Here is a 25,203-nt window from a genome sequence, read left to right as displayed (position 1 = left end):
GTCGATGACCGAGCCGAGTTTTAAAACTATGAATGTTACAAACACGATATGAATATATATTTTTTGTTTTTTTCCTTTATCATTTAAAAAGTGTAACAAACTATATGAGTATATTTATACTTACTTTTTCATCATTCCAATTATAGCCTTAAACAACTTTTTCTATAATAAAATTGTTGTTGGTGTCATTAAAAAAAGAATTTCGATTAGGAGAAAACTTAGGTACAATTCCTTAGGTGCTTTTCGTATGATTCTTAACTAAAAATATATATTTTTTGGATATAACAAACTTGTGAGAAAATTATGGATTTGAGGAAATCATGGTATTTTTAGTTAAGAACCATACGAAAAACACCTAAGGAATAGTACCTAAGTTTTCTCCTTTAGATTATTTTTTTTGTTATATTGTACTATTATATATTGTCGTCGTTGAAATAGATAATCATGGTTAGTTTGATTTTTTTTATAAGTTGAAAGCAACAAACATTTATATTTTTTTTAAAGTTTTAATTAAAATCAAAATTTTGTAAAAAAATACAATTTAATATTTCCAAACATTAGCAGAATAAAAAAACGGAAATACTGTTGGTTAAAAAAAGAAAAGAAAAAAAGGAAAGTAGTATAAGTAAAAAAAAAAAAAAATAACCTGTGTGTGAAAGTGTAGATTAATTAATGACCGAAACTTGAAAATTAATCACTGTTCAGAGTTGAATAGAAAGAAAGATAGCTAGAGAGAGGAAGAAGAACAGTGAAATTCTTCTTCTCTTTCTCTAATCAAATTCATAATTCTTGATTGAATCTCTCATGTGACATTTCTACCCTCCTCCGCTCAATTTCAATGGCCGATCACTCAGAATCAGACACCTCTCCTCTCGTCCCACCTCTTCCTCCCGTCGATCCTTCCTCGATCGACCTCGAAGCCGGTCCTTCCGAACAAATTCAGTGCCGGATTTGTCTCGAAACTGATGGTAATTTCAATTTCAACATTTTCCCTTTTCAACTTTTGATTTCCATCTGTTTGATTTTTTTTTTGTCGTTTCATGAAGTGCTCGAGAACTTGAATTGTGACGTTGAAGCATGTTTTTTTATTTCCTAAATTCTGCTGATTTTTATTCAGTTATACAGAAAAGTATTAATGAATTGTTTGATTTCACATAAGTATACAATATCTTGATCATTGATTGGGCTTTGATTCAAATTTTTGGACTCAAATATAAGCAAATGGTTTAATAACTATTATTCCTATACTTCCCTTAAATTAATGTTGTTAGGAGATGACCGTTATAATTAGTTCAGGTATGGCTTTGTGAGAGGGTGAAGTGAAGGTGAAGAAGGTCAAGGGGGCCAATTTTTTTTATGGGGTGTGTATATAGAAATAATCGTTTATAGCGAGGTAAAGATAGCAATAGTCACAAGGAGGGACCAACGGTTATCGGAAATAATAGTCCAGCAGTTCTTAACCCTGGGTACGTCAGTAAATGTATTGCATTTTTTATTTTTACATGAAATCGAGAAAATTAAATGTAACCAAGAATCATCTTTAAGAAGTGTGAAAGTAGTTCCTTTTTTTTTTTTGTGGGCGACTAATCCGGCTCATGCGTAGAGGCATGCACACTGGCCAAGCGTTGTTCCTCTGGGAATCGAACCCGAAATTCCCTGAGTACGTCCTTGGAAGGAGCTCCTTGCCACTGGAGCCCAAGCGACTTGGTTTGAAAGTAGTTGTTTTTATCTAGGAGGAGTAATGGAGTATGTGTAGTGGTGCTTGCCGCTTGGAGCTCCTTACGTATTATGTGACCCACTGTTGAGCAAAGAAGCATAAACTTCGACACGAACACGTCGACACTGCTAATTTTAAAAATATAGGACACGGACACCGATGGATACACATACATATTTATTTATTTACTATAATTAAATAAAATATGAACATCATCTATAGAAGTTCTTAAGCAAAATATATATGTACATCTAAATTGAGTCATCCATCCATCTACTATACCGAAAAGTTAAAAATGACATTATCAAATTTAATGTCTTCAATCCATTCATTGATCATCACTACTATGACACATCTTTAAGCCCTGTAGAAGTGTCTAAGGAGTGTAAAAGTTTGTCAGAAGTAATTATTATTATTTTTTTGGGACAGTTGTCTGACGAGTGTCGGACATTGGGACACACTTAATGCCAGAGCTGTGCATGATATATCGTTTAATTTAACACTTACCGTTTTGTTTCCTTCTCAGGTAGGGATTTCATAGCTCCTTGCAAGTGCAAAGGTACTTCAAAATATGTTCATCGAGAGTGTTTGGATCATTGGCGATCTGTCAAGGTAAATTTGTTTTGATCACTATTACTGTCGATGTTTTCAAACAATGTAATGTTCTTCTGCCAAACGACAAGAAATTTATATACATCAATCCATCATAGTATAAGAACAGCTTTTATAAGAGATGATTCCTGATTAATTATTACTAGGAACTAGGAAGGGTGGAAAACATAAAGTCAGTATCTTAAACTGACTGGAAGCCTTGCTTAGTGGTCAACAAGTTTTTTCATTCCACTGATTAATTAAACAATGATGTTTATTAAGTTATTACATGTTGATCACAATCTCATAATATTTTCCAATCCATGTGTATTAGCCCGTAATTCGTAGAATATCATGACACTGCAAAGGATTTTTATTGATTTTTACCCGTTATCTCTCTATCCCACGGTTAAGTTGAGATCCTCTCAATTTCTCAAAAGAAATAGAAAGATCAATTTAGGACAGAGATAGGCACAACCTCTCATTTGTATCTATCTCTCTCCTAAATAGAGCTCTCCAAACAAATTGTAGAGGATCTCAACTTCCCCTGTCTATACCTTGCTCATTTCAGTCAGAGAAAGGTTTTACATGTTTACCTTCTTTATTTTTGGTAATTTGTGTTTTCAATTTTATAACCTGGATATTCAGTATTATATACAAGCATCTGCATAATAATCAGTTTTATAATCTGCCTAAAGTTTAGTTTTTGAAGCCCAACCCACTTTATAGTCTGCTAACCGTTGCATGTGTTAAATGGTGTACTTTACAGGAAGGATTTGCATTTGCTCACTGCACTACCTGCAAGGCTCCATATCATTTGCGTGTTCATGTTGCTGCTGATAGGAAATGGAGAACCTTGAAATTTCGTTTTTTCGTCACCAGAGATATTTTGTCTATTTTTCTGGCTGTCCAGCTTGTAGGTTAACTGTTTCCATCCGTCCATCTGGCCATCTACATACTTATCCGATTGTAATGTATAAATGTACACAGATTATCTGATTCAGCGCTTTTTTCCCTTTTTATGCAGATTATTACCTCACTGGCATATTTGGTTTATCTGATAGATGGTTACCAGCAAAATTGGCTTCGTATTCTCTGGGGTTTTGATAGTGCACTGAGCTTCTATTATATATGCGGTAAACGAAAATTAAAGATGTATTCATCAAAATGCTTATATGATATTCTTTTCCATGAATTTTCTCTTTTTCTCCATCTTGCCCCGAGTTCAGAGTTTTCTCCTTCCACATATAAAATGGTACCAGTTTTGTTGTGAATTACTGAATTTCATGTTGGCATTTTCAAATGCAGGAGCCCTATTATTTTTTGCCTTGCTTGGCCTTTCTGGGTGCTTCATTACTTGTTATGATCGAAGAGTTCGCAATGATTTGGCTCAACCTTGTAGAGAATTATGTCTTTGTTGCTGTCAACCTGGGTAACAGCACTTATTTTACATGCTTACGAGCCTTTGACACTGTTAAAAACACATAAGTTTGCTCTTAGCATCTGCTTGAAGCGTCGTTATTCATAGTATCAGTATTAACTATATTATATATAATGGCAATACCAGATTTTAGCGTACACTACACAATTTTTCCAATGATGATGATATTGTATATTAACCATTCTCATTGCTTTAGCACAAAACAGCGTTTGTAACTGCACTTACATTTTGTAATGAGTTTTTTCAACTAAAACATTTTGTGAACCCCCTTCAAAATATAAAAGTGCTTGTCGTTCTGGTAGTCATTATAGCGATTTTTGTTTTCTTATTTAATTTTAGGGTTAATGGTGCTTTACCCCCTGTAATATAGGTCATTTTTGGTTTTTCCCCTGTAAAATATTTTTTTTATGGAATGCCCTCTAATAGGTCATAAAAAAACTAAAAAATTCTGGAAAAAAAAAAAATAAAGTTGTTTTTTTATGACCTATTAGTGGGGTATTCCAATTTTTTTTTTTTACAGGGGGTAAATCAAAAAAAAAAATTTACAGGGGAGAAAACCAAAAATGACCTATATTACAAGGGGGTAAAGCACCATTAACCCTTAATTTTATTATGCCAGAATTATGATTGGAGATGGTATTTGGTGTTTATTTTGGTCTAAATTTTGGACTTTCTTACATGCATAAGATTTATCTTTTTCACATGAATATAAAACTCAGCTGGTAATTTATTCATGCTCGCTTATATGTGATGCATCTTATTGTTGGTTTGACGTCTGAAATTCAGAATGTTAATGATGATTAATGACTAAGGTTTTTATTTATTTATTTGTGTATGCTGTTGTTGCAGAGTTTGCGCTGACTGTCATTTGCCAGGCACTCTTTGTTTGTGGACTGATTGCACTGCATGTTTTGAGGGCTGTGGAACCATGGCAACAGAATGTGGTGGTTGTTTGGGAGGTGCTGGGGAAGCAGGGCTACCATTACTATTCATAATGGCTTTGATTGTTCTGGGACTTTTTACAGTAATTGGGATATTTTACAGTGTATTGGTGGCAACTATGGTGGGTCAACGGATATGGCAACGTCACTATCACATACTTGCTAAAAGGATGTTAACAAAGGTGTGTTTGGTTTACTTTCTCATTTACCGTGTCTTTGGTGCATTACAATTGTGTTAGTTCTTGCTGCAACTCAGCTGATAAATCAAACTTCATACCTAATGCATTTATGCAATTAGCCCATTTATCCGTCACTTTGTTTATTTAGAATTTAAATCCTATATAATTAGTAAGGTAGAGCCAAGAATCTCAATCAAAAACTTTTCTGCTTTTGTAACTGACTTATTTAGACACTTGCATTCACTTCAAATCTCGATTGAAAGGATTTTTCTGATGGTTTTTGCAAAAGTAAATGTATTTCAGCTACTAGCGTAACTCTAGGTCACATGCATTGTTCTGTATGGGGCTGTTTTGCTGTACAGCACAAACTCCCTTATCAAGCCTCCCTGTCTGATATTATTAATATTCAGATATAGCGGACCTGAGTGTTCTGCTAACTCCTAGCCAAACTCTCACTCAGCCCTTTCGTACCTCATTTCGTCCCCCAAATTTCCCCTTATTCCACATACCATCCGAAACAATTCTGTCCCATCTGCTGCATGTGCAAGTTTGTTAGATACCAACTCCCAGAGTTGATCCTTGGTGACATCCCCCTCATGTGTACGTGCATTCCCCTATTGCTCTTCCATTTCCTCCTGTGGTACAATTTAGTCATGGGAGGGCAGTTATCAATGATAAACCAGTGAATGCATCTTTTGGCATAACAATGAGCATTACAGACATTTTGAGACAAGTTATCCTTAATAATACTTGCATGGTGCCCTGAAATATTCTGTCATTGTCTTGAATTGTTGATTTTAAAACTGTTATTACTTCTCATCATAGGAGTATGTTGTTGAAGATGTTGACGGAGAGATGACAGGGTCTGATTGGTCTCCCCCAGCCCTCCCAACTGAGCATGTTCAACAATTGAAAACATTGGGCCTCTTATGAGTTTGAATGAGTCATCATCTCTTTTATGACGAGAATGACCGTAAAAGTAGACTCGCCCTTCCTTTGTTTTCGTAGGCTGTCCTTTTCGTGAAGATCTGCAGTTGATTGATAACTGTTAATTAATAGCCGCTCAATTCAGTTTGATTACAGTTTTACACTTGTGTCGAATTTCTGATACATGGAAATTTGTTAATTTCTGATCTGTATACTAATGTAAAGAAAATGGAAGAGGATCTTTGAATGCTGAATAACATATTACAGGTATATCATTGCCACTTACTCCTTGATATATTGGTGCTGCCAGGCCACTGTTGTTTTCTTCACTGTTTGTTGCTTGATTTAAACTTTGATACTCTTGCTAATCAAAGTATTTAACAACATTCCCTCAAAAAAAAAAAAAAAGTACTATTTAACAACATAATTGCGGCTGTATACAATGCCCTTATTTTGAGTAAAATGGAAAATCTTCCAACCAATTTCATTCGGCGGCACTATTTACTCACGAATGATGTTGGGAAACAAAATTGAAATTCACGGTCTAATAAAGGCCACTGTGAATGTTCTGAATCATAATTTGTCCTAAAATTGATTTACATGTATTGAAACGAGGATTTATTTTTTTTAGGTTAAAGTGCACCTTTTCCCCCTTAAGTTTTAAAAAGTTGCAATTTTAACCCCTTATGTAAAAAAAAATGACAAATTTGGCCCTCTATAAATTAGCCCCTTTGCAATAGTAGTCTTTTTTTTCTTATTTTGACTAAGTCAACGCTTGTGTGGCATGCCACATGTGTAAGTTTTTAGTTAAAAAATATTATAATTTCCACGTGTGTATATGTTGAATTAAAAAATATAAAAAAAGAAAGGCAAATTGGAAGTTGCACGTGTGGTGTGCAAAATCTGGAAAATCATGTATTCATGTCTATTTGTTCTTTCTCAAAATCCAAATCTGCAAAAGAAAGAAGACACATACCACTTCATCTTCATGTGTTCTTCCCCAAAAAAATCTTGAAAACATCTTATTATTATCAATTGTTTGATCCTAAGAAAATTTCATTTTAATCAACAAAACCCTCCACCACCATCTGAACAGGCGGCTCAGCCGCATAATCTGAATTTTCTAAATTTTCCAAACCAGCAACAAGCTTGTTTCCAAAACAGAAATAATCAAAGGTGTGCTGTCAACTCCACAACTATCTAATTCCTTTGAATTTCACAAGTTTGTAGTAGGAAAAAGATTTGAGAAGAATTCAAAAAGGCATAAATTTAACACCAACAACCTTACAAAGAATCAGTGGTGAAACTGCACATTTTTTGGTGGTGGTGGTGGCCGGAAAGTTTGTGGTGGTCATAGCCGGAAAACGCTTTTAAGAAAATGACCCATTTTTAAAATTAACTCCTCTTAATAGTTGGCTTTGATAGAAAGATAGATGAGATCAAGAGGATGATGAATATGTAGTTATTTTTGCTAAATGTTTTTTTTTTTGAACAAGTATTTTTGCTAAATGTTGCCGGAAGAGGTTAGATGTTGGTAGGAGTTGACCGGTGGTGGTGGTTACACAAGGGAGAAGAAGAAAGAACAATGAGATGATGAAGGAAGAGGTAGAGAGAAGTGAGGGACAACACTTAACGTGCCATCTTTTATTTTTTATTTTTTTTAATTCAACAAATAATATGGGTGGCTTTTTTCTTTTTTTTTTTAATAAATAATTACACGCGTGGCATGCCATGCAAGCGTTGACCTGTCAAAATCGGTCAAAATGATGAAAATTGCAAAGGGACTAATTTATAGAGGGCCAAATTTGTCATTTCTTTACATAGGGGACTAAAATTGCAACTTTTTCAAACTTAAGGGGGAAAAAGTGCACTTTAACCCTTTTTTTTTAAGCGTGATTTGACTGTTCCAAGCACACGGCAAAGGGCATTCAGACACAATACTATGATACACTAAATTGATTGATCAACATTAGTTCATTGACCATGGAAAACCTTTGTTTGATTGATCAATATTAGTTCATTGACCATAGAAAACCTTTGAAAAACATATTCTCTCGAAAATTATAAGAAAAACAAAATCTATTTACAATCATCTTTCAAAAAAAAAAAAAATTACCTTTTATAAAACGCAATTAATTAATTTAATTTAATCAAATACATATTTTAACACACATAATTAGGGGATGTATTGGATTAGGATTCTATGGGATTTTAAAAGACTTTTTAATTATGAAAAAGTTTTGTGGTATTCAATCAAGACTTTTTGCAACTTAAAAAAACAATCAAGATTTTTCATCACTTAAAAAAAGTCTCGTGATATTCAAAATCATTCAAATTTCGAAGAATTGTTTAATAAATTAGATTTTGACGGATTTTGTAATGTAATTTTAACAAGAAAAAGTCTTTCATGAAAAGATGAGATTTCTTGGGATTGTTTTTCTTTTAAAAGTTACCATCTCTTTCTTCTCCCTTCTCTCTCTCCCCCTCCCCCTCTCCTCTCTCTCTCTCTCTCTCATCCCCCTCTCTCCCTCTCTCTCATAAAAAAAATAAAAAGATTGTATTGAGAATATTATGATAGAGAGTATGTTCTAATCATCTATTTTCAATGAGAAACCTTAAAATTCATAAAAATCTTTTGAAATCTTATAAATCCATAAAATCCATTAAAATCTTATGATGTAAATCCATTAAGATCCAAATTGAAAATCCTGATATTTTTTTAAAATCATGATAGTCATTTAAATCCTACAAAATCTTTGAGACTTCTTTAAGCAAAAATTATCCTTTAAAATCCTAATCCAATACACCCTCTTAGAAAAACTCAAATGACTTTTCTAATTTCAAACACAAAATGAGGGCCGACACAATTTTTTTTTTTTTTGAAAGATTTGTAAGGGCTGACATAATTTTAAATATGTACAATTGAATTTTGTGGGAATAACATTTTTAACAAATAAAAAATGTGTATTGAGAATAATGTGTTAGTGTTTTTTAGTCCCTTAAAATTTTATGAAATTCATAAAATCCTTAAAATTTTAAAATCAATAGTAAAAGAATTTTTTATTGATTTTATTTTTCTTTAGTCAAACGCTAGAATTTATTTGTTCATTATTTTTATCATTCATGCTTGTAAGTGTGTTCTTTTTCCCCTAAAATTCACTGAATCCTTTGAAATTTTAAAATCCCATAAAATCATTTGAAATCCTTAAAAGTCAGTGTGATAAATCCATTAAAATCTTGAGTGTATAAAGTCTTTTACATAAAAAGTCTTTTAAAATCTCACATAATCAATACAATCTCGCACAGTCTTTTAAAATCTTAAAGACTTTCTTTTATTAAAATAGTCTTTTAAAATCATAATTCAATACACCCCCATAAACTATTAATTTAATATACAGGCTCATGTCATAATTTAAAGTAAATAGCTAGTTCTATGCACAATAAATGGGTGTGGGCGTCTAGCGCTGGCTCTCTATAACTGGGCACCTAGCATCTCAGCTGCAGTGCCAGCGTTGCAAAAGCCTCTTAAACTTATGTTTTGACCACGGTTTTGCATCATAATCACCCCAAAATCACTTATTAGAATTCACTTTTAGTCTGGTTGTTAACATTTTATTTTTAATCTAGTTGTTAGAATTTACTTTTAAAGATGAATTAGTGAGATGTACGAGGTTTGAATTCCGATTTCTACATATTACAATGCATTGTTCCTACAAACTAAACTATACACATGACAATTGAATTAGCAATTTACTCAATTGAATTAATTATATTTTTTTTAGCATGATTAATCAGGTATGTATGGTAAGTATGATATATGTACAAAAGGGGATGTGCATGTATCATTGCTATATCAACACATAGTTATATAATAGTGAAAGATAAGTTCAGATCACTAATCATTTAAATACTTGTTTTATGATATTTCTTTTTGAGTAAACCACCAATTTGATCTATATCTTTGTAAGTGATTCTCAAATTAGTTCCTAACTTTATTAATATTTCAAAATAGTCCCTATCTTTGTTAAAATTTTCTCAATTAAGTCCCTTGTCATATGAAAAAAACATAGAAACATGAGTCTAATTGAAATTTTTTTGACAAATATTTCAAAATAGTCCATGCCTTTGTCAAAAGTTTCTCAATTAGACCCATGTTTCTATGTTTATTCACATGACGAGGGACTTATTGAGAAACTTTTGACAAAAACAATGACTATTTTGAAATATTAATAGAGTCAGAGACTAATTTGAGAATCACTTACAAAGACAGGGATCAATTTGATAATTTACTCATTTCTTTTTAGAAGAATGCTCTGTTATACAAAATAATGTTCCTTAATTAATTAAAGATATATTGTATCATCATCCTATATATGTACAAAAAGAACAGGGAATTGAACCCAGAAAGAGGAAGAACAAGCCCCATTTTACAAATAAATAAATAAAACTAGTTGTAGCTAAAAAGAAAACTAACAATTTTTTTATCTAACTAAATAAATCTTAATCAGAGACAAATTTGAATTTCAGACATATCTATCTACGCAAGTGACTGTTATTACCACCACGTAACAAGAACAACACATAGGGAAGATTTTCATCATTCCCCTCAATATTACTCTGTTGATTTCGTTGCTGACGATGTTTTAACACAACATTATCTGGTAAAACTTGTTCCCTACAAAGTGGACATGTAGCAAAATAATCTTGCAACCATTTATCCAAACAATCCTTATGAAATGTGTGTTTGCATTTCAACCTCCGAACCTTCTCTCCTTCTTCGAATTCTGATAAGCACACGCTACAATCCCCGTGTGAATTCAACTTTTTGTTGTAACGAATAGTAGGGTTCTTTTCTTCGATGAATTTTATGTATTGGCGAGTTGTGATTGATTGTGTATCTGATGTTAGTTTCCAAATGAAGATGATAAGTTCTACTAACACGAATATTAGTAAGATTGCAATTTTGTTGCAAAGTTTTTGGAAGACGTTGGAGATATCAACTGTCATGGTTGCTATGCCTAATATGATATGAGAGATCTCAAATTCAATCTTTATATATTATATGATATGATAGATATATAAATTATAATCTAACAGAACATGTGTGTAGGTGCAGCCTAATAATGTACTATATATATGTAGTGAAGTGGATGGAAAACTAAGGAAAATGATGTTTTTGTCTTGGCTGCTTCAAAATGTACAACAACTACCAATTTTTTTTCTTTCTTATAATTAACTTTTGAATTTTTCTGATAAATGTAATATGCACGGTTCATGTATCCCCCACAACAATTAAAAAACTGAAACACACGTTGGTTTATGGTAGTATATAATAATTATTTTTGGGTAAGTAGTATAGTATATAATACGAGTTTAATTTTTACACGGGAAAAAAATTCCATATACATGCAAATATTCAACTATATATGTATAGGTTTTTTTAATTATTTATTATAAGGACAATGGGCGTTCAGAAAATATTTGTTAAAGTACGATGGATGTTGAACCAAATTGTGAAGTAGGCAAATATTGTACACTAGTATAGTCAATAGTGTAGCCAGTCAAAGGAAGTGGACGGTATTATATTGGAAGAATATGTGCTCTTCTTTACTGATGGCCAACTTTGACTAAGAAAAACGAAACATCGAGGATCATGATTCATGTACGCTATTTCTATTTTTTATAACTAATTCACGATGCTTGAATAAATACAAAATTTTCAATGGTTAAATTTTCAGAATTTTAAATAAAATATTTTAATCATGCAGCAGGGCTGCAGGGGTACGATGATAGGACTAACACAAACAAAAATCACAATTTTGAAAAACCTTGAAAAGGACAAAACACTTGTCGACAATATTTAAAAGAAATTGTGCCTGCAATTTGCATCCGGTGTTACGCCTTGAAAAAATGAATAAACCAAATGAATAAGTTACTCTTCCTAAATACATATGCCCTTTAAACATACCAATGAATAACGTAAATCATTAGTAACTTTAAACAACATCTGTTAACCTTAGAGTGTGTTCCTTCTCAAAGTCTCATGTTCGATTCTTCTTCATTGTCAATTTATGCAAGTTTGTTTGTCTTCTTCTTCGAAAAAAAGTAAAAAATATGGTCAAAATAGATTGTTTGAATAATATACATGGTAAAATTGTGGCATATGTTTAGAAACGGGAGAGTATTACACTATTACTTCATCTCCGCTTTAGTCGTTAAACTATAAAATATAATGTGATTGCTAAAGTCAGGGTCAATCTTAAGATTTTTGACGTCCTGAATGAATTAATAAAGTTGTGCTTTTTAATTAGTCGAATATCATTATTATTGTATCTTTTGTTGCAAAAGATTCATTCATAATCAAAGGTTCTTTAAAAATATTTTCAATATAATTAATCATAATGAGTTAAAAAGAAATATATTTATACAGTACTAACTAGTAATTAAAAAATAATTTTGGTGTCCTACTTAAAATTTGTCAATGTTATCCATTCTATGAAGATGTTAGGGATTAAATTGATAGATTTTCATCAACTTATTAAAGAAAAATAACATCATAAAACATATAGGATATAATGATTCATGATTTTTTTTTTCTCGACTAATTCGTTATGCTACTAGGTTTTTTTTTTTTTGAGGAATTATGCTACTAGGATATCTATATACTAATATAAAAGTTAATGTCCGTTGATTTTACCATTTTACCCTTATTGAAGGTATTATGGTAAATTAGTTAATTGGAGCTGCCCTGCCTATATATATGTGTTGTTTTTGTTGATGGAGAAAAGAAAAAAAACCAAAACAGAACGGGACAGAGAGGAGTTTCAAAAACATAAGTAAATGCTCGCTCTTATAGTTTTTCCGTGTTTATGTTATTTTCTTGAGAGTTAAAGAACTTTTGTTTTGAAGTGTTTAGCAGGAATAAGATATTCTAGGAAGGCTTGGTATATTTATTAATGTACAAGTGGAGTTAGGTGCATGGAGAGAGTTTATCTATGGAGGACCAAATTCAAAGTGCATTAGTTCTTAAGAATCAGTTTATGTTGCTATCTAAATTTAGATTTATATATGCAATGCCTCTATATTCAACATGTAATCATATAACGCTCTTGCACCGCCTATACTATGTGATCTTTAAAATTTTCTTTATCTTGAGATATTCAACAATGAATCAACTTGATTGATTGGGATGATTTTCCTTTTTAAGTGGAAAGAATTCCAAATGTTGATAATAATTATAAATTATTTTTGTGTAATTAGTGATAGCGGACAAGTTTAAACTTAAAAATATTGTGTCATCTACAGAGGCTTAAATATAACCTTTTGTGTTTTCAATAGATAACCTTGCAAAAGCCAAAAATACTACTAATAAAACAATATTTAAAAGAAATTGTGCATGCATTATGCATTCAGTAGCATTCACTATTGTTCCTTACCCGAAAGATAATAAACCATTAATTTAGTGTTTGATGAATAAATATGTGTGTAAGAGTTTCGTAATAGATGGAAAAATGAACATTAAGCTATATACATGTGAGAGACTCTCATGGAAAAATGAATATTAAGCTAGCTATATAGAGGAAAATCAAGGGACAAATATGATTAAGCTCAATTCTACTAATTATACACTCTGATCTCATGGAAGACTTGTTAAATACTTGTATGATCTTATTTAGAGGGAACAACTAAACCCAATAATAAGTTTGATGCCGATTAGAAGAAGATGAATAGAAAGACAATTGCTGTTTTCATAGTGATTGGATTAAAGTGTGTGTGTTCACATTCAAAAGTTGGAATGACATCTTTTTAGTGCTTGAGTACTCTCCACTATCATTGATCTACTCATGTGGAGGATATATCTAAGAAACTTGGAGCCTCTTCAACTGGATCATCATGATGAGGTACATGGTTATTTGATACTCCAACTGATCACTATTATAAATAAAAGTTTACTTTTTAGATTCATTCAATAAATGATGTATGTGGTCTATATATAGAATACATACATCATTTATTGAATATTTGCTTATAATAATGACCGGAGGAAGTACGCTTTTGACGTCCACATGTATGCCTCCGATCAATTAAAGTTTCATTAGGAAGTTTAGACACTCAATGTAACTTTTAACGTTTTGACGTCCACATGTATACTAGAAAAATATTTACTTAAGGGTACTTGTTACTTGTTAGCACAACCCTTCAATTTGGTCAAAGCTTTATTAAAAGACTATTCAACTAAAACATCATGACGCTACCAAAAAAAATAGTCCTACTTAAGTAAATATTTATAAATAATATATTGTTATATTAGATTTTGTATTTTGTGTTAAATAACAAATTTATCATTCTTTTGTAAAAAAAAAAAAATAAAAAAATTGTCATTCTTTTTAATAATTTAATTTTCTACAAGACTACATCAATTTTATTTTTTTTATCATATTTAAGCTATTATTGTAAAAACTAAAAAGTAATTTAATTACGATATCATTCTCCTGAAAACGCCATCATATGAAATCATATTTTCAAAAACATGAGGTCAGATCACAACATTTAATCTTATTGGTCTCCCCTCATTAATAAAATTACTGATCTATTAGTTTATTATTATTTTATCTTTTAAATGGGTAAAGAGATTTTTTTTTTATTAATATATATAGTCTCCATGGTAATTCTTTTAATGAGAAATATGTGCAACATTATGGCAATGCTAGGGTGTTCAAATAGTTTTAAAAACTGAACCATATTGTATTAAACTATATTTTAAACAGAACAATATAGCTTATGCTTTTCAAAAACAAATTTAAAATTGAACTAAATCACTATAACCAAACCTCAAAACCACATTTTATTTTGAAACTAAATGCCAATCCCCAATCACAGTTAAGAATTCCACATCCCTAACCTTAGAAACAAAGAACCCTAAACCAAATTTTCAATGGAGAGAGGAGGGGGATAGAGATGGGAGGAAGAGAGGCTGGCAATTTTTGAAAAACCAAAAAAATAAGTTTTAAAACTCATTCATGATATTAAATCAATTTATAAATGTAAATCGGTTTTGAACTATTTTTAAATTGCATTGAAATTGATTAAAAACTCTTATCCTTTGTGCACACCCTAAGTTGACTTGACTTCCTAGTCTTTAGCGTGACAATGACAAAAAATATATACTATATATCCAATCAAATCTTAGATAAGTTGCCCTAGTAGGGATATCCATTGTTGTAGAATTCATTTATAATGGTCATGGAATAAAAATAAATGAAGGAGGATAATATAAACTATGCGATATAATTTATAAATGTCAAATGGAAAGATAAGCTCCTATTAAACCCATTGTTTCGCCATTGTAAGGCTTTGCTAACATATAATTGGTGGCTAAATTCCATTATGCTACTCCTTTTTTATTTTATGATAATCTATCAGTCTATTAGTGTGCTTAACTTTTGGAAAAAATAATTAATTGTAATACAAAAGCTAAATTAGCATATTCCACAATTAGTGGTTGTTAAGTAAATTGTCTGCACTGTGCATACTACTATCCCATCTTTAAATTATAGATCTTGATATAGGGTGGACTTGGATCAACCGCTGGAGGCGTCGTAAGAGGGCGGTGATTGAGCTCACAAAAGGTGCTAATCTGTCGCCTAAGAGCGTTTAGATGAGAAGACACATGTTTCTTCTTAGAGATATATATGAGTGTAAAAAAATGATATTGTACATATATCATTTTTGTTTAAAAGTAGATGGACGATTAGCATAGGAAATGACTTGAATTTTAGTTTAGAGGCAGTGTATATATGTAATGGGGTACGTAGTGATATGTAAATATTTAAGACAAGGAAACTAAAGGACCCATACTTTTTCTGTAGAACCAATATCTTGACCCAAGAGGACACGAAACTGAGTAGAAATAATGTTTGGCTGCAAATTCAATGCCCAGAGAAAACTTATAAGTACTAGCTTTGGTTAATATATACATTATACAGTGATAACTTAATCTCTTTTCATATCAATAATCCTGCATCCGCCTTGCATGTGAATGTACCTAAATTACTAATTAGAATTTGATGGTCATAAAGATAGTATAACAGGTGAATGTACCTATTTTTTTTGCATCATGCAAAATACATTAGTTTAGTTAGTATAAGTGTTAAAGTTTCACACTATATCATCTTTTTTAAACGAAAGCATAGAAGAGGGAATAATGTTATATCGCAAACAATTCAATAAACAGCAAGCAACATAGTATATCCGAGCCTGCAATGCCACTCCTCCCCTCCCACTCAAGGAATCAAAGCTGACTTGTCATCTTAGCATCAATAATATTAGTTGATGATTTATTTAAATCTTAAGATAGCAATTAACACCTTTAGTTAACCATGAAGCCCACTTAAGTCATTTTATAATTGTATTAACACGATCCACTTCTTCTGTGCTCTAAACCGGTCACCATATTAATGTATATATATTTGTGTGGTGTATATGTGTTTCTGTATAATACAAACTGAAACATATATTTAGTTAACGGTTTGAACACATGATGCTGCACGCACAAACCAAATTTTAATTTCCATAATATATTATGGCAACAAGACATTATATTTATTTTTTTGCTCAATTAATTAAATAAACACCAATGCATGCATGGTTGTAAAGCAAAACCACAAACCATATCAACATTAAATAGTAACATTAATTAACGTGCTGCATGTTCCACATACTGATCACTACAGTATCTACTTCCAATCCCAACTCCTATAAATTCCATCTTTGGGAACACTAGTTTGGAAGAGCATTTAGTTAAATTCATTCTAATTATTATAATTAATTATTAGTCAAGTAACTATAACATGTCTTCCATTGGTGCACGTTCAGCTGAAATTTTTGTTATGCAGAAGAGGATGAAGGAAAAGATGAAAATAATGGAAGAAGAAAAAGTAAGAAGAGGAGAGGTGAGTGGTGATGATCAAAACAGAAAGGTGCAAGCAAATTCTAGTACTATTGGTAAGAATAAGGTGCATCCCGGAGTTGCACCCAATTCAGCATAATGATAACTAAAGAACCTATCACCAAAAAAAATAGTTTTTACTTTTTACTATTTTTTTACTATACCTGTTTTGTATGATCAAGTTTAATGGTTTGTTTGTATAATAAAGAGGACTTTGTTATACATTTTTATCCTCTTGTAGATGATTTAATTTCGTTGATAGTTGGTATGTAAAATAATCAAGGATCATTTGCATATTATGGTTTATATTTCTTATGATATATATATGATTGAGATAAACTTCAGGATATAATCATCACTAATTAAGTCTCATTTAATCACCAATAATGCATCTGCATGTCTGTTGTTCTAAAAAAAAAATCATTATTTCTCTTACCTTAGGTAAATAAAGGTACAATTGTAAATAAAATAGTTTAAATAAATGGAATGATGAAATTTAAAGAAGTAAGTTATCCCAAAAGTTTGTAGGGAGCTTCTATGATGAAGTCAGGAAAATGACTTCTTCGGTGAAGTCGTTTGAATGGGCCAATCAGATTTTAAATGATGACACGTCAAAAACCCTAATCATGTTTCAGTGTAGTGCGGTCTACGGTAGCGTAAGTGAAGGAAAACTTTATTTCATGATTTTAATGGTTAGATTTACTTGATCTCTATGTTATTGTGGTACACCATCTACACATGATTTTTCTTCTAGTACCAATTTTATCTCCTCTTTATTTTTCTTTCTTTATTTATTTATATTCTCTCTCTTCCAGATTTTTATTAAATCAACATCTTCATCTTTCCTTCATCTTCTTCATATCATATCTTCATCAACTTATTCATCATCTTCATGAGAGAAAAAAAAAACCCAAAAAATAAAAAAAATAAAATGAAATTACATAATAAAAAAAAATGTAGATATAACATGCTTATATATATTATATATAATATATTTCGATTTTAGACATTAAAAGATCGATGATATGGTGGTTACAATTTTGATTTAGCACACCTACTTCCCTCTCAAAGCTCAGACCTCCCTCCCATTCAACACTTCTTTTTGAATTAAATTAAAAATAAAATACTTTATACTCAATATCTTAAATTGTTTTAAATTTTGCATAATTTTTTTTTAGAATATTATAGGTTGCACACAATATTATGGAAACTTATTTATCTTATACAATTTTAAAAAATGTTTATAATTAAGAAAATATATTTAATTATTGTCTAAAAAATTATATTTAAATAAAACATATGATAATAATTATCTTATATTAAAGATATGAATAATATTTATCTTTTTTTTCCATGATTCAACCACATACAATTAATGCCTAAAAAAATGTCAATCTCTTACTCTCCAAATTAACTTGTCATTATTTAATATAAAATCTTTTTTTCAAGAAAAAGACTTCCTTTTAAAAATTTAAAAGTGTATAATATATAAAAAAAACTTTTGCATTAAAGTAAATTTTTGTGTGATGTTTTTGATTTTTTTTTTCTTTTTCTGAAACGTAAGATGTTTTCGATATCGTTATTAACGCAAATTTCCGAGCTAATTAGCCATTTTCGATACTGTTTTTAAATAAATTTTCGATGCCAATATTTCTTCTTTAAAAAAATATAATAATTTTTATTCTGCAATCACACTTAATACGTATTTAATGCTAGCTGTATAAATTGAATCACACTTAATACGTTTTTAATGCTTTTTTTTTAAGAAGAAACGGAAATGCTAGTTTTTTAAGGGCGTTTTAATGGTAATTATTACTTATTAGTACGTTTTTAATGTTAACATTTTCCTATTAAGCCAAAAAAATAAGTTAGAGTACTTAAGGTTCAATTAAGCCTAAAAACTATTAAGACGAAAATGATGATTATATAAATTGTTTTAAATTAAAATTGAAAAAATGGATTGGGTTAAAATCACCATGTTTACGATAATTATATTTTTTCTCTCAATTCACGTCGTTGATACTTTAACCAATATTGTTGCCCCATAAACGAGTACTCGCTGAACCAATAACATGATGGACATACTAATTTTCAACCTGACCACATCACTTCTTTTGTGCATCTATCATAGAGATTTGTCGTCTCAATTTGATAAAAAAAATTACTTTTTAATTGCTGGAAATTAACTAAAAGCATAGCTGCTCTTGATTCAATCTGTATAATTCTGCAACTAATCCACTGAGAGTATATATTGTCGCATAGCAGCCGCAATTAACACTCTACTTGTCCATCAAGAGTTGGATTTAAATTAGGGTAATTGACTTTTGTGTTGATTAGAAAATGGAGATGAAGAAAATATTGAGATTCATGTTATTTGGAGATGTATTTGAGTAGTTATTTTGTTTTTTGTTCAATAAAGAAAATGATGAAGGTATGAAGATGGTGATGATGTTCATAATCTTCCTTGGTTTATTTATTTTTAATAATGAAATATTTTTTTATAAAAAGGATTATCATAAAAAGGTTTATTTAAATATTTTTTGAAATAGAAGGAAGAAAAAATCAAAAAGGAGATTATGAACACAATAACACTAGTGAATTGCTTAATCTGATAGTTCAAAAAAGTTAGTCTACGGTGGTACATATTGAGCAGATACACGGTATATACCATACAACAGTCAACACACATGACATCATTCAACAATGTGGCGCATTATTATTGGATGTAGGATAACTGCTCTGAAAAAGTCAATTTAATGACTTCACCATAGAATTTCCCAAGTTTGTATCCCCTATAAAAATGAAAATACCAAATTAGATGAATGATGACAAAATTGTTCATAAATTAGTATAAAAGGCTAGAACTTGTAGAAGAAATAGGATGTGCCTGAAGTTGGTGTCATCTTATATACAAGTATGGAAAATTAATTTTTTTATTAAAAAAAAAGGAGAGAATTATAAATAAAAATTTAAATGAGATCATTAATTTCAACGTCATTCAACACATATTTTACGAACAACATATTGGTCTGAAAAGATTTGGACTCAAATCTCTTAAAAATAAGGTCTTGAAATTGAATGTTGTCAATGGAAATTATGGTTGAGAGCGGAAATCCCACAAAAAAATTGTTAGTTAGGTTCTCCAACGATGATTAATTGTTAGCATAGTTGTATAAATAAATCAACGCATATTTTTGAGATATAAAAATAGAGAATATATTATTTGCAATTCACATGAGGTATAAAATTAAATTCATAAATATTTTACTTTATGAATATTTTTATTAAATAATTACTTATAATTCTTATATACTAATTTAATTATTTAAACTATTAATTTTGAATTTTTTTATATTAATTTAGTACCACACAAAGTTTTGCACTCACTAATGTCAACATATTATTTTTTGGCTTGGTTAGCTCCTTTGCTACCACCCTTTTTGCCAAAAAATAAAAAATATTATTAAGAGTTGCATCCTTATTATATGACCCATTCACTCTCAATTAAAGAGTCTTATGACCCCTTTATATAATATAATCTATATACTTTTGCTAATTTCCTCACTCCACCCTTTACTTTTACTTGCTCATATGTAAGTATTTCTTTAAAGACTGAAACATTTTTATATATTGTTTGTATTTTCTTGCTCGTCCGATGCTTACAATTTCAGTCAATTTACTTTTGTCAATATTTAAAGCTCTGTCTTCTATTTTATTTGTGTGTATGTGTATGTTTGCTAAACTTCATATTGATTGTTGATCAAGGACATCATTTTAAATATCGGTAAAAGTTTTAAAGATTGCAATCCTTGAAAAATTATGGATATTCACTATCGAAAGTGGTATATGCAACATTTATCATAATCGTATTGACTAAAATTATCTATAATTAAAACCTTGATTAAGGATATGTTTTCTTGAAAATAATGATATTTTTTCTAACACTTAGTCATTCAACACATAATTGGTTTATGTAGTACTGGACTCTCTAAAGATAAAGTCTCAAATTTGAATTTTGTGATTGAAAAAATTATGGTTGAACGGGGAGACCCTACAAAAATGTTGTCAACTAAGTTCTCCCGCAGAGATTAATTACCGGTAAAGTTGTATACAAAAACCAACATGTATTTTTTACATATAAAAACATAGAATATTTATATGAAATCTATATGAGTAAAAATATTAAATTCATTCCTTCAAGAGAAAAATTAAATTCATAAATATTTTTCTGTATGAATATTTTTATTGAATAATTACCTATTATTTTCATATACTAATATTCTTATTTAAATAATGGATTTTTTTTATTATTAAATTAATAATACGCGCAAAAAATTATGCATTGAGTCATTGCCAGCTCATTATCAACGGTTATTGTACAATGCACATCTTTATATCACTCGTTCACAATTAAACAGTCATGTCCATGAACACATAACCCTCTTTATATATCATATACGCTCTTTCTTGCTCTTTGCCCTATACTTCTTTAGAGACTGAGACGAGGTATATGCTCATTTAATCCTTACAATTTATGTCATTTTACTTTTATCGATGCTTAAAGATTCATCTTTTATTTCATTTGTGTGTATGGGTGTTTGCTCATCTCCATATTGATTGTTGATCAAAAATATATTTTAAATAGTGGTCACAGTTTTAAAGATCAAAATTCTTGAATTGTGGGTAATCATCATCAAAAGTGATAGATGCAATATTTATCACAATCTTTATGCGATCACGACGACATAAATAATCTCAAATTGTAGTAGATTCTCATTGATTGATTTACATCAACATAACATCTCCTTTAAAAATAATTGTAGCAAATATTTTCCATAGTACATAATATTGAGTCTAATCTCAAATTTTTATAATTGTTTTAATTTGATTTAATTTTATATGTTATATTTTTTTTTCTCCTCTAATTTTGTTTCAAAATTTCTTCGTATAGATCATATTTTGCAGTGTACAAACCATGTCAACATTACAAGGAAATATACAACAAATTCGAAATGGATGCATAACTACTCTTTTGGCTTGCCAGACATGTGCATTAATCTTAATGGACTATAATGTTGGACAAACATCAACATTGTTGAATTTTGGGCGTTTTTCGGTAAACCTTGCATTACACCTTAATTGTCTCCTACATACAACTTTTTGTTGTGTTGAAGGATTTGTGTGGCCTCTTGCAAGAGACACTCTTGTTGTTCGAATCTCCAAATGTGCTTTTGTCTTTGCCCTGGTCTTTTATACGGCCTTCAATTATTTCCTACGAATTGCCAACTAGAACTCATAAATACCTTTGTTGAGGAGTTATCCAATTTTCTCATTATAAGGATATTAGTAATAATAACCAGGTAAAGTACTTTCTTCATGATAAAAAAGAGCTTATATATACCCCCCACAAAAAAGAGCATGTATATTTCCACTATTTAGAAAACGATTAGGTTTGTTTATATTTTATCTTATGTAATTTTCATCAATCCCTGATTATTATTTAATATACATGTATCATTATAGCTAACTTGTTATATGATTGGTTACAGGGTACTTAGTAGAGGATAATGAACCAAACATATGAACAAGGTGCGTCCAAATATTGAAGCATTGACACATGAAACCCTAAAGAGACTAGGCCATTTACCAGGGAGGTCTCGTTTTATGTTACCAGACCTAAATGCATGTCGCATAAGGGCTACTCGCATGTCAAAATCTACCAAACAGATTATAGAGGGCATGATAATCGATACATTGGCAAATACCTTTGTCAAATTCATTCATCCATCTAATAATGCTCATGATGATGATCAAGGTATTGCATATGCTTCTGTGCGTGCATTTAGTTTTTTCGTTGATTGTGCTGAAATTGCTTGGTTGCAAGGTCATGGTCATGTGGTGAATGAAGAGCCCCTTCATGTTTTTTATCATGACCCTGATTTCAAACTTTGGAAATTTAGTAAAGATGGTTTTTTGGCTTTTATGTGTATCTTGAGATCAAGTGTTGCAACTAAAAATAAAGAGGAGCTTTTGAATTTGAATGTGGCGCCAATAAGAAAGGGAAAGAGGTCATTTAGGTCTCCAAGGGTGAACTGAGAAGGTATTCTAAACAATATGAAAAAGGGAAAGAGGTCGTTGAGGTCTCCAAGGGTAAACTGGGAAGGGATTATTTTGAACAATATGAAAAATTGAATCACCCAGGGACATTAATGTATGCGATCTTCCATGAGACTTCATATAGCATGAAGATTAATTACATGGATTAGATTCTCATATATATATATATATATATATATATATATATATATATATATATATATATATTATGCAATAAAGCATTGCAAGAATTTGTTGCAGCTAGTAACTAAACATTTTTCTTGTAACTTCAAAGTTTTCATTCACTTCCAACCTATAAAATATCAACAATTATATTTGGATATCCTTAAGTTTCATACATTCATTCAACATTTTTTTTTCTACATCTCTCTTTTTCTATCACATCATCAACTTTGCACATCTTAAGGTGCAAACAATATTCATAAAACATGCCAACTTTTGCAAGGGATGACAATCAGTCATTTAGTAATTTTAACATAATTTAGGATTTATTTTAGAGTCCTTTGGCATAGTATCTATGGTTTTAGTTGAATTTTCATAAATAAACCGACACATACGCATGGGAGAATAAAATGAAAAACAATCACAATGATTTTTTGGGGTATGGTCACTGCGGATGTTTTGGTGAGGCGAAATGGGACAGAGGATGAAGAAATTTAACTATTATAATTAAGAAGTGTAATGTGTCTATGAGCCACGCGTCACGCCATCAGAAGGAAAAACGAAGTCGTCAGCTATTGTCCATGACAAGACGTGTAGAAGGTTGTGTACATCGCATATTAACTATTTCAGAAAATTAGAGAATTTATCGCTTATAAATATAGAGTTTTTGCCTCACTTGAAAAACACGTTATGTCGAGGAGAAGAAGGCAAAATCTCAATTTATGAAGGATATCAACGATCAGAGGCATCCAAGGGGCGAGGAATCGATCAACAATGCTCATCATTCATGTACATGGCCGGCCCTAGGCGAAGGCCAGGGGTGCGACGGCCTTGGGTCCAGTCTAGTAGAGGGCAAAAAAAAATTGTAGAATAGGTGTAAATAGCAAAGCTTCATTTTATGATGTTGTATATAATAAAACGTATAAAAGGGCCCAACAAACTTAAGGCCCGCAACTCTTTTTCTTTTTTTTTTTGCAAAACTACTTTAAAAGCTCTAAACCCTAACATACTTAAGTTCACCTGACCGTCATTTTTTTTTTTTTTTAATTTTATTTCTCACCCTAATCACTTCTCAATCGCCTTCAAATTGATCATTTTTTCTGTTTAAATTTTATAATTCGAAACTTATTTGTTGTATTTTGTATTTTATAATTTGAATTGTGATTAACTAGTTTTTTCAAAACAGTGACATAAAATATTAAAATGACAATTTAAAGAGACGTAATACAAATTGTCAAAAATTGAACATATTTTATTATTTGATCAAGAATTCATAAGAATCAACTATTTTTTATTGTTGTTTATATGAAAATTACTTTTCTGAAAAATAGATTTGAGGAATCGAAGACATTTGAAGTGATTTTGCATCTTAAAATATTTGAAGAAACCACAATCTCATGACTTCCCGATAAAAGTGAAGCTTCTTTGTTGTTGATATTTTGTAAAACAATTGTAAATTCTCAATGGTGATCTATATATCGTAGTTTTATAAGGGCTGGTTTTTTAGATATGTTTTTCTTTATAAAGGTTTTTTTTAGATATCCTAGTTTTTTAGATATGTTTGATAAGCTTACATATCGTTTACATAACTTTGTTGGGTTTGGTTTGGCCGCAAACTTTTTTTGTTTTGTTATTCTTTTTTATTAATAATTCTCTTGTCCCATTATAAGTGAGTATTTTGTTCATAACTTTTTATTAATAGTCCTTCAGTCCCAGTAGAAGTGAGTCTTTTGTTCTTTTCATTGTTCATATTACGAGAGTGAGAGAGAGAGAGAGAGAGAGAGAGAGAGAGAGAGAGAGAGAGATGGTTTTGAGTGTATTATCACAAAAATATATTGAATTGAGAATGATGAAAGTAGTATTAATTAGATATATTATCGGAAAAAAGTAATTAATGTTGTATTGAAAAGTAATATGAGTCCATTTTTTTGAGACAATATTTTTTTTGCAAATGGTTTACTTATTAGGGGTTAATAGTGTTTTTCACCCCTGTAATATATATATGTCATTTCTGGTTGTCGTCCCTATAAAATTTTCGGTTTGATTTGCACCCTCGTAAAATTTTTATTTTTCGGAAAACACCCTTAATAGGCCATTCAAAAACCAAAATTTCTTGAAAAATAATTCTGAAAATGGCCTATTAGGGGTGTTTTCCGGAAAATAAAAATTTTACGAGGGTG

The 25,203-nt window shown here is 30.5% G+C and overlaps 2 protein-coding genes across 2 annotated transcripts; one reads left to right on the top strand and one right to left on the bottom strand.

The window, feature by feature from the left end:
• Positions 1-665: 665 nt before the first annotated feature.
• On the top strand, positions 666-6,091 carry LOC11418111 (uncharacterized). The gene is made up of 7 exons (XM_003601972.4): positions 666-968; positions 2,244-2,329; positions 3,078-3,224; positions 3,336-3,444; positions 3,617-3,740; positions 4,599-4,872; positions 5,695-6,091. The coding sequence occupies exons 1-7, from the start codon at positions 839-841 to the stop codon at positions 5,800-5,802; spliced, it is 978 nt and encodes a 325-aa protein (XP_003602020.1). The 5' UTR covers positions 666-838; the 3' UTR covers positions 5,803-6,091.
• A 4,021-nt stretch (positions 6,092-10,112) lies between these two features.
• Positions 10,113-10,916, bottom strand: LOC11417623 (E3 ubiquitin-protein ligase RNF13). The gene has a single exon (XM_003601970.4). The coding sequence runs from the start codon at positions 10,801-10,803 to the stop codon at positions 10,330-10,332; it is 474 nt and encodes a 157-aa protein (XP_003602018.1). The 5' UTR covers positions 10,804-10,916; the 3' UTR covers positions 10,113-10,329.
• Between the last annotated feature and the right edge of the window lie 14,287 nt (positions 10,917-25,203).

The sequence above is a fragment of the Medicago truncatula genome, chromosome 3 (assembly GCF_003473485.1).
Source record: "Medicago truncatula cultivar Jemalong A17 chromosome 3, MtrunA17r5.0-ANR, whole genome shotgun sequence".
Taxonomy (NCBI): domain Eukaryota; kingdom Viridiplantae; phylum Streptophyta; class Magnoliopsida; order Fabales; family Fabaceae; genus Medicago; species Medicago truncatula.
This window is presented reverse-complemented; position numbering and strand designations above follow the sequence as displayed.

Bases quoted from the DNA above. Each gene is read 5' to 3' on its own strand.
- LOC11418111 (XM_003601972.4), top strand. From the start codon at position 839: ATGGCCGATCACTCAGAATCAGACACCTCTCCTCTCGTCCCACCTCTT. The intron at 969-2,243 runs GTAATTTCAATT...TTTCCTTCTCAG, and splicing joins GATTTGTCTCGAAACTGATG to GTAGGGATTTCATAGCTCCT. The intron at 3,741-4,598 runs GTAACAGCACTT...CTGTTGTTGCAG, and splicing joins CTTTGTTGCTGTCAACCTGG to AGTTTGCGCTGACTGTCATT.
- LOC11417623 (XM_003601970.4), bottom strand. From the start codon at position 10,803: ATGACAGTTGATATCTCCAACGTCTTCCAAAAACTTTGCAACAAAATT.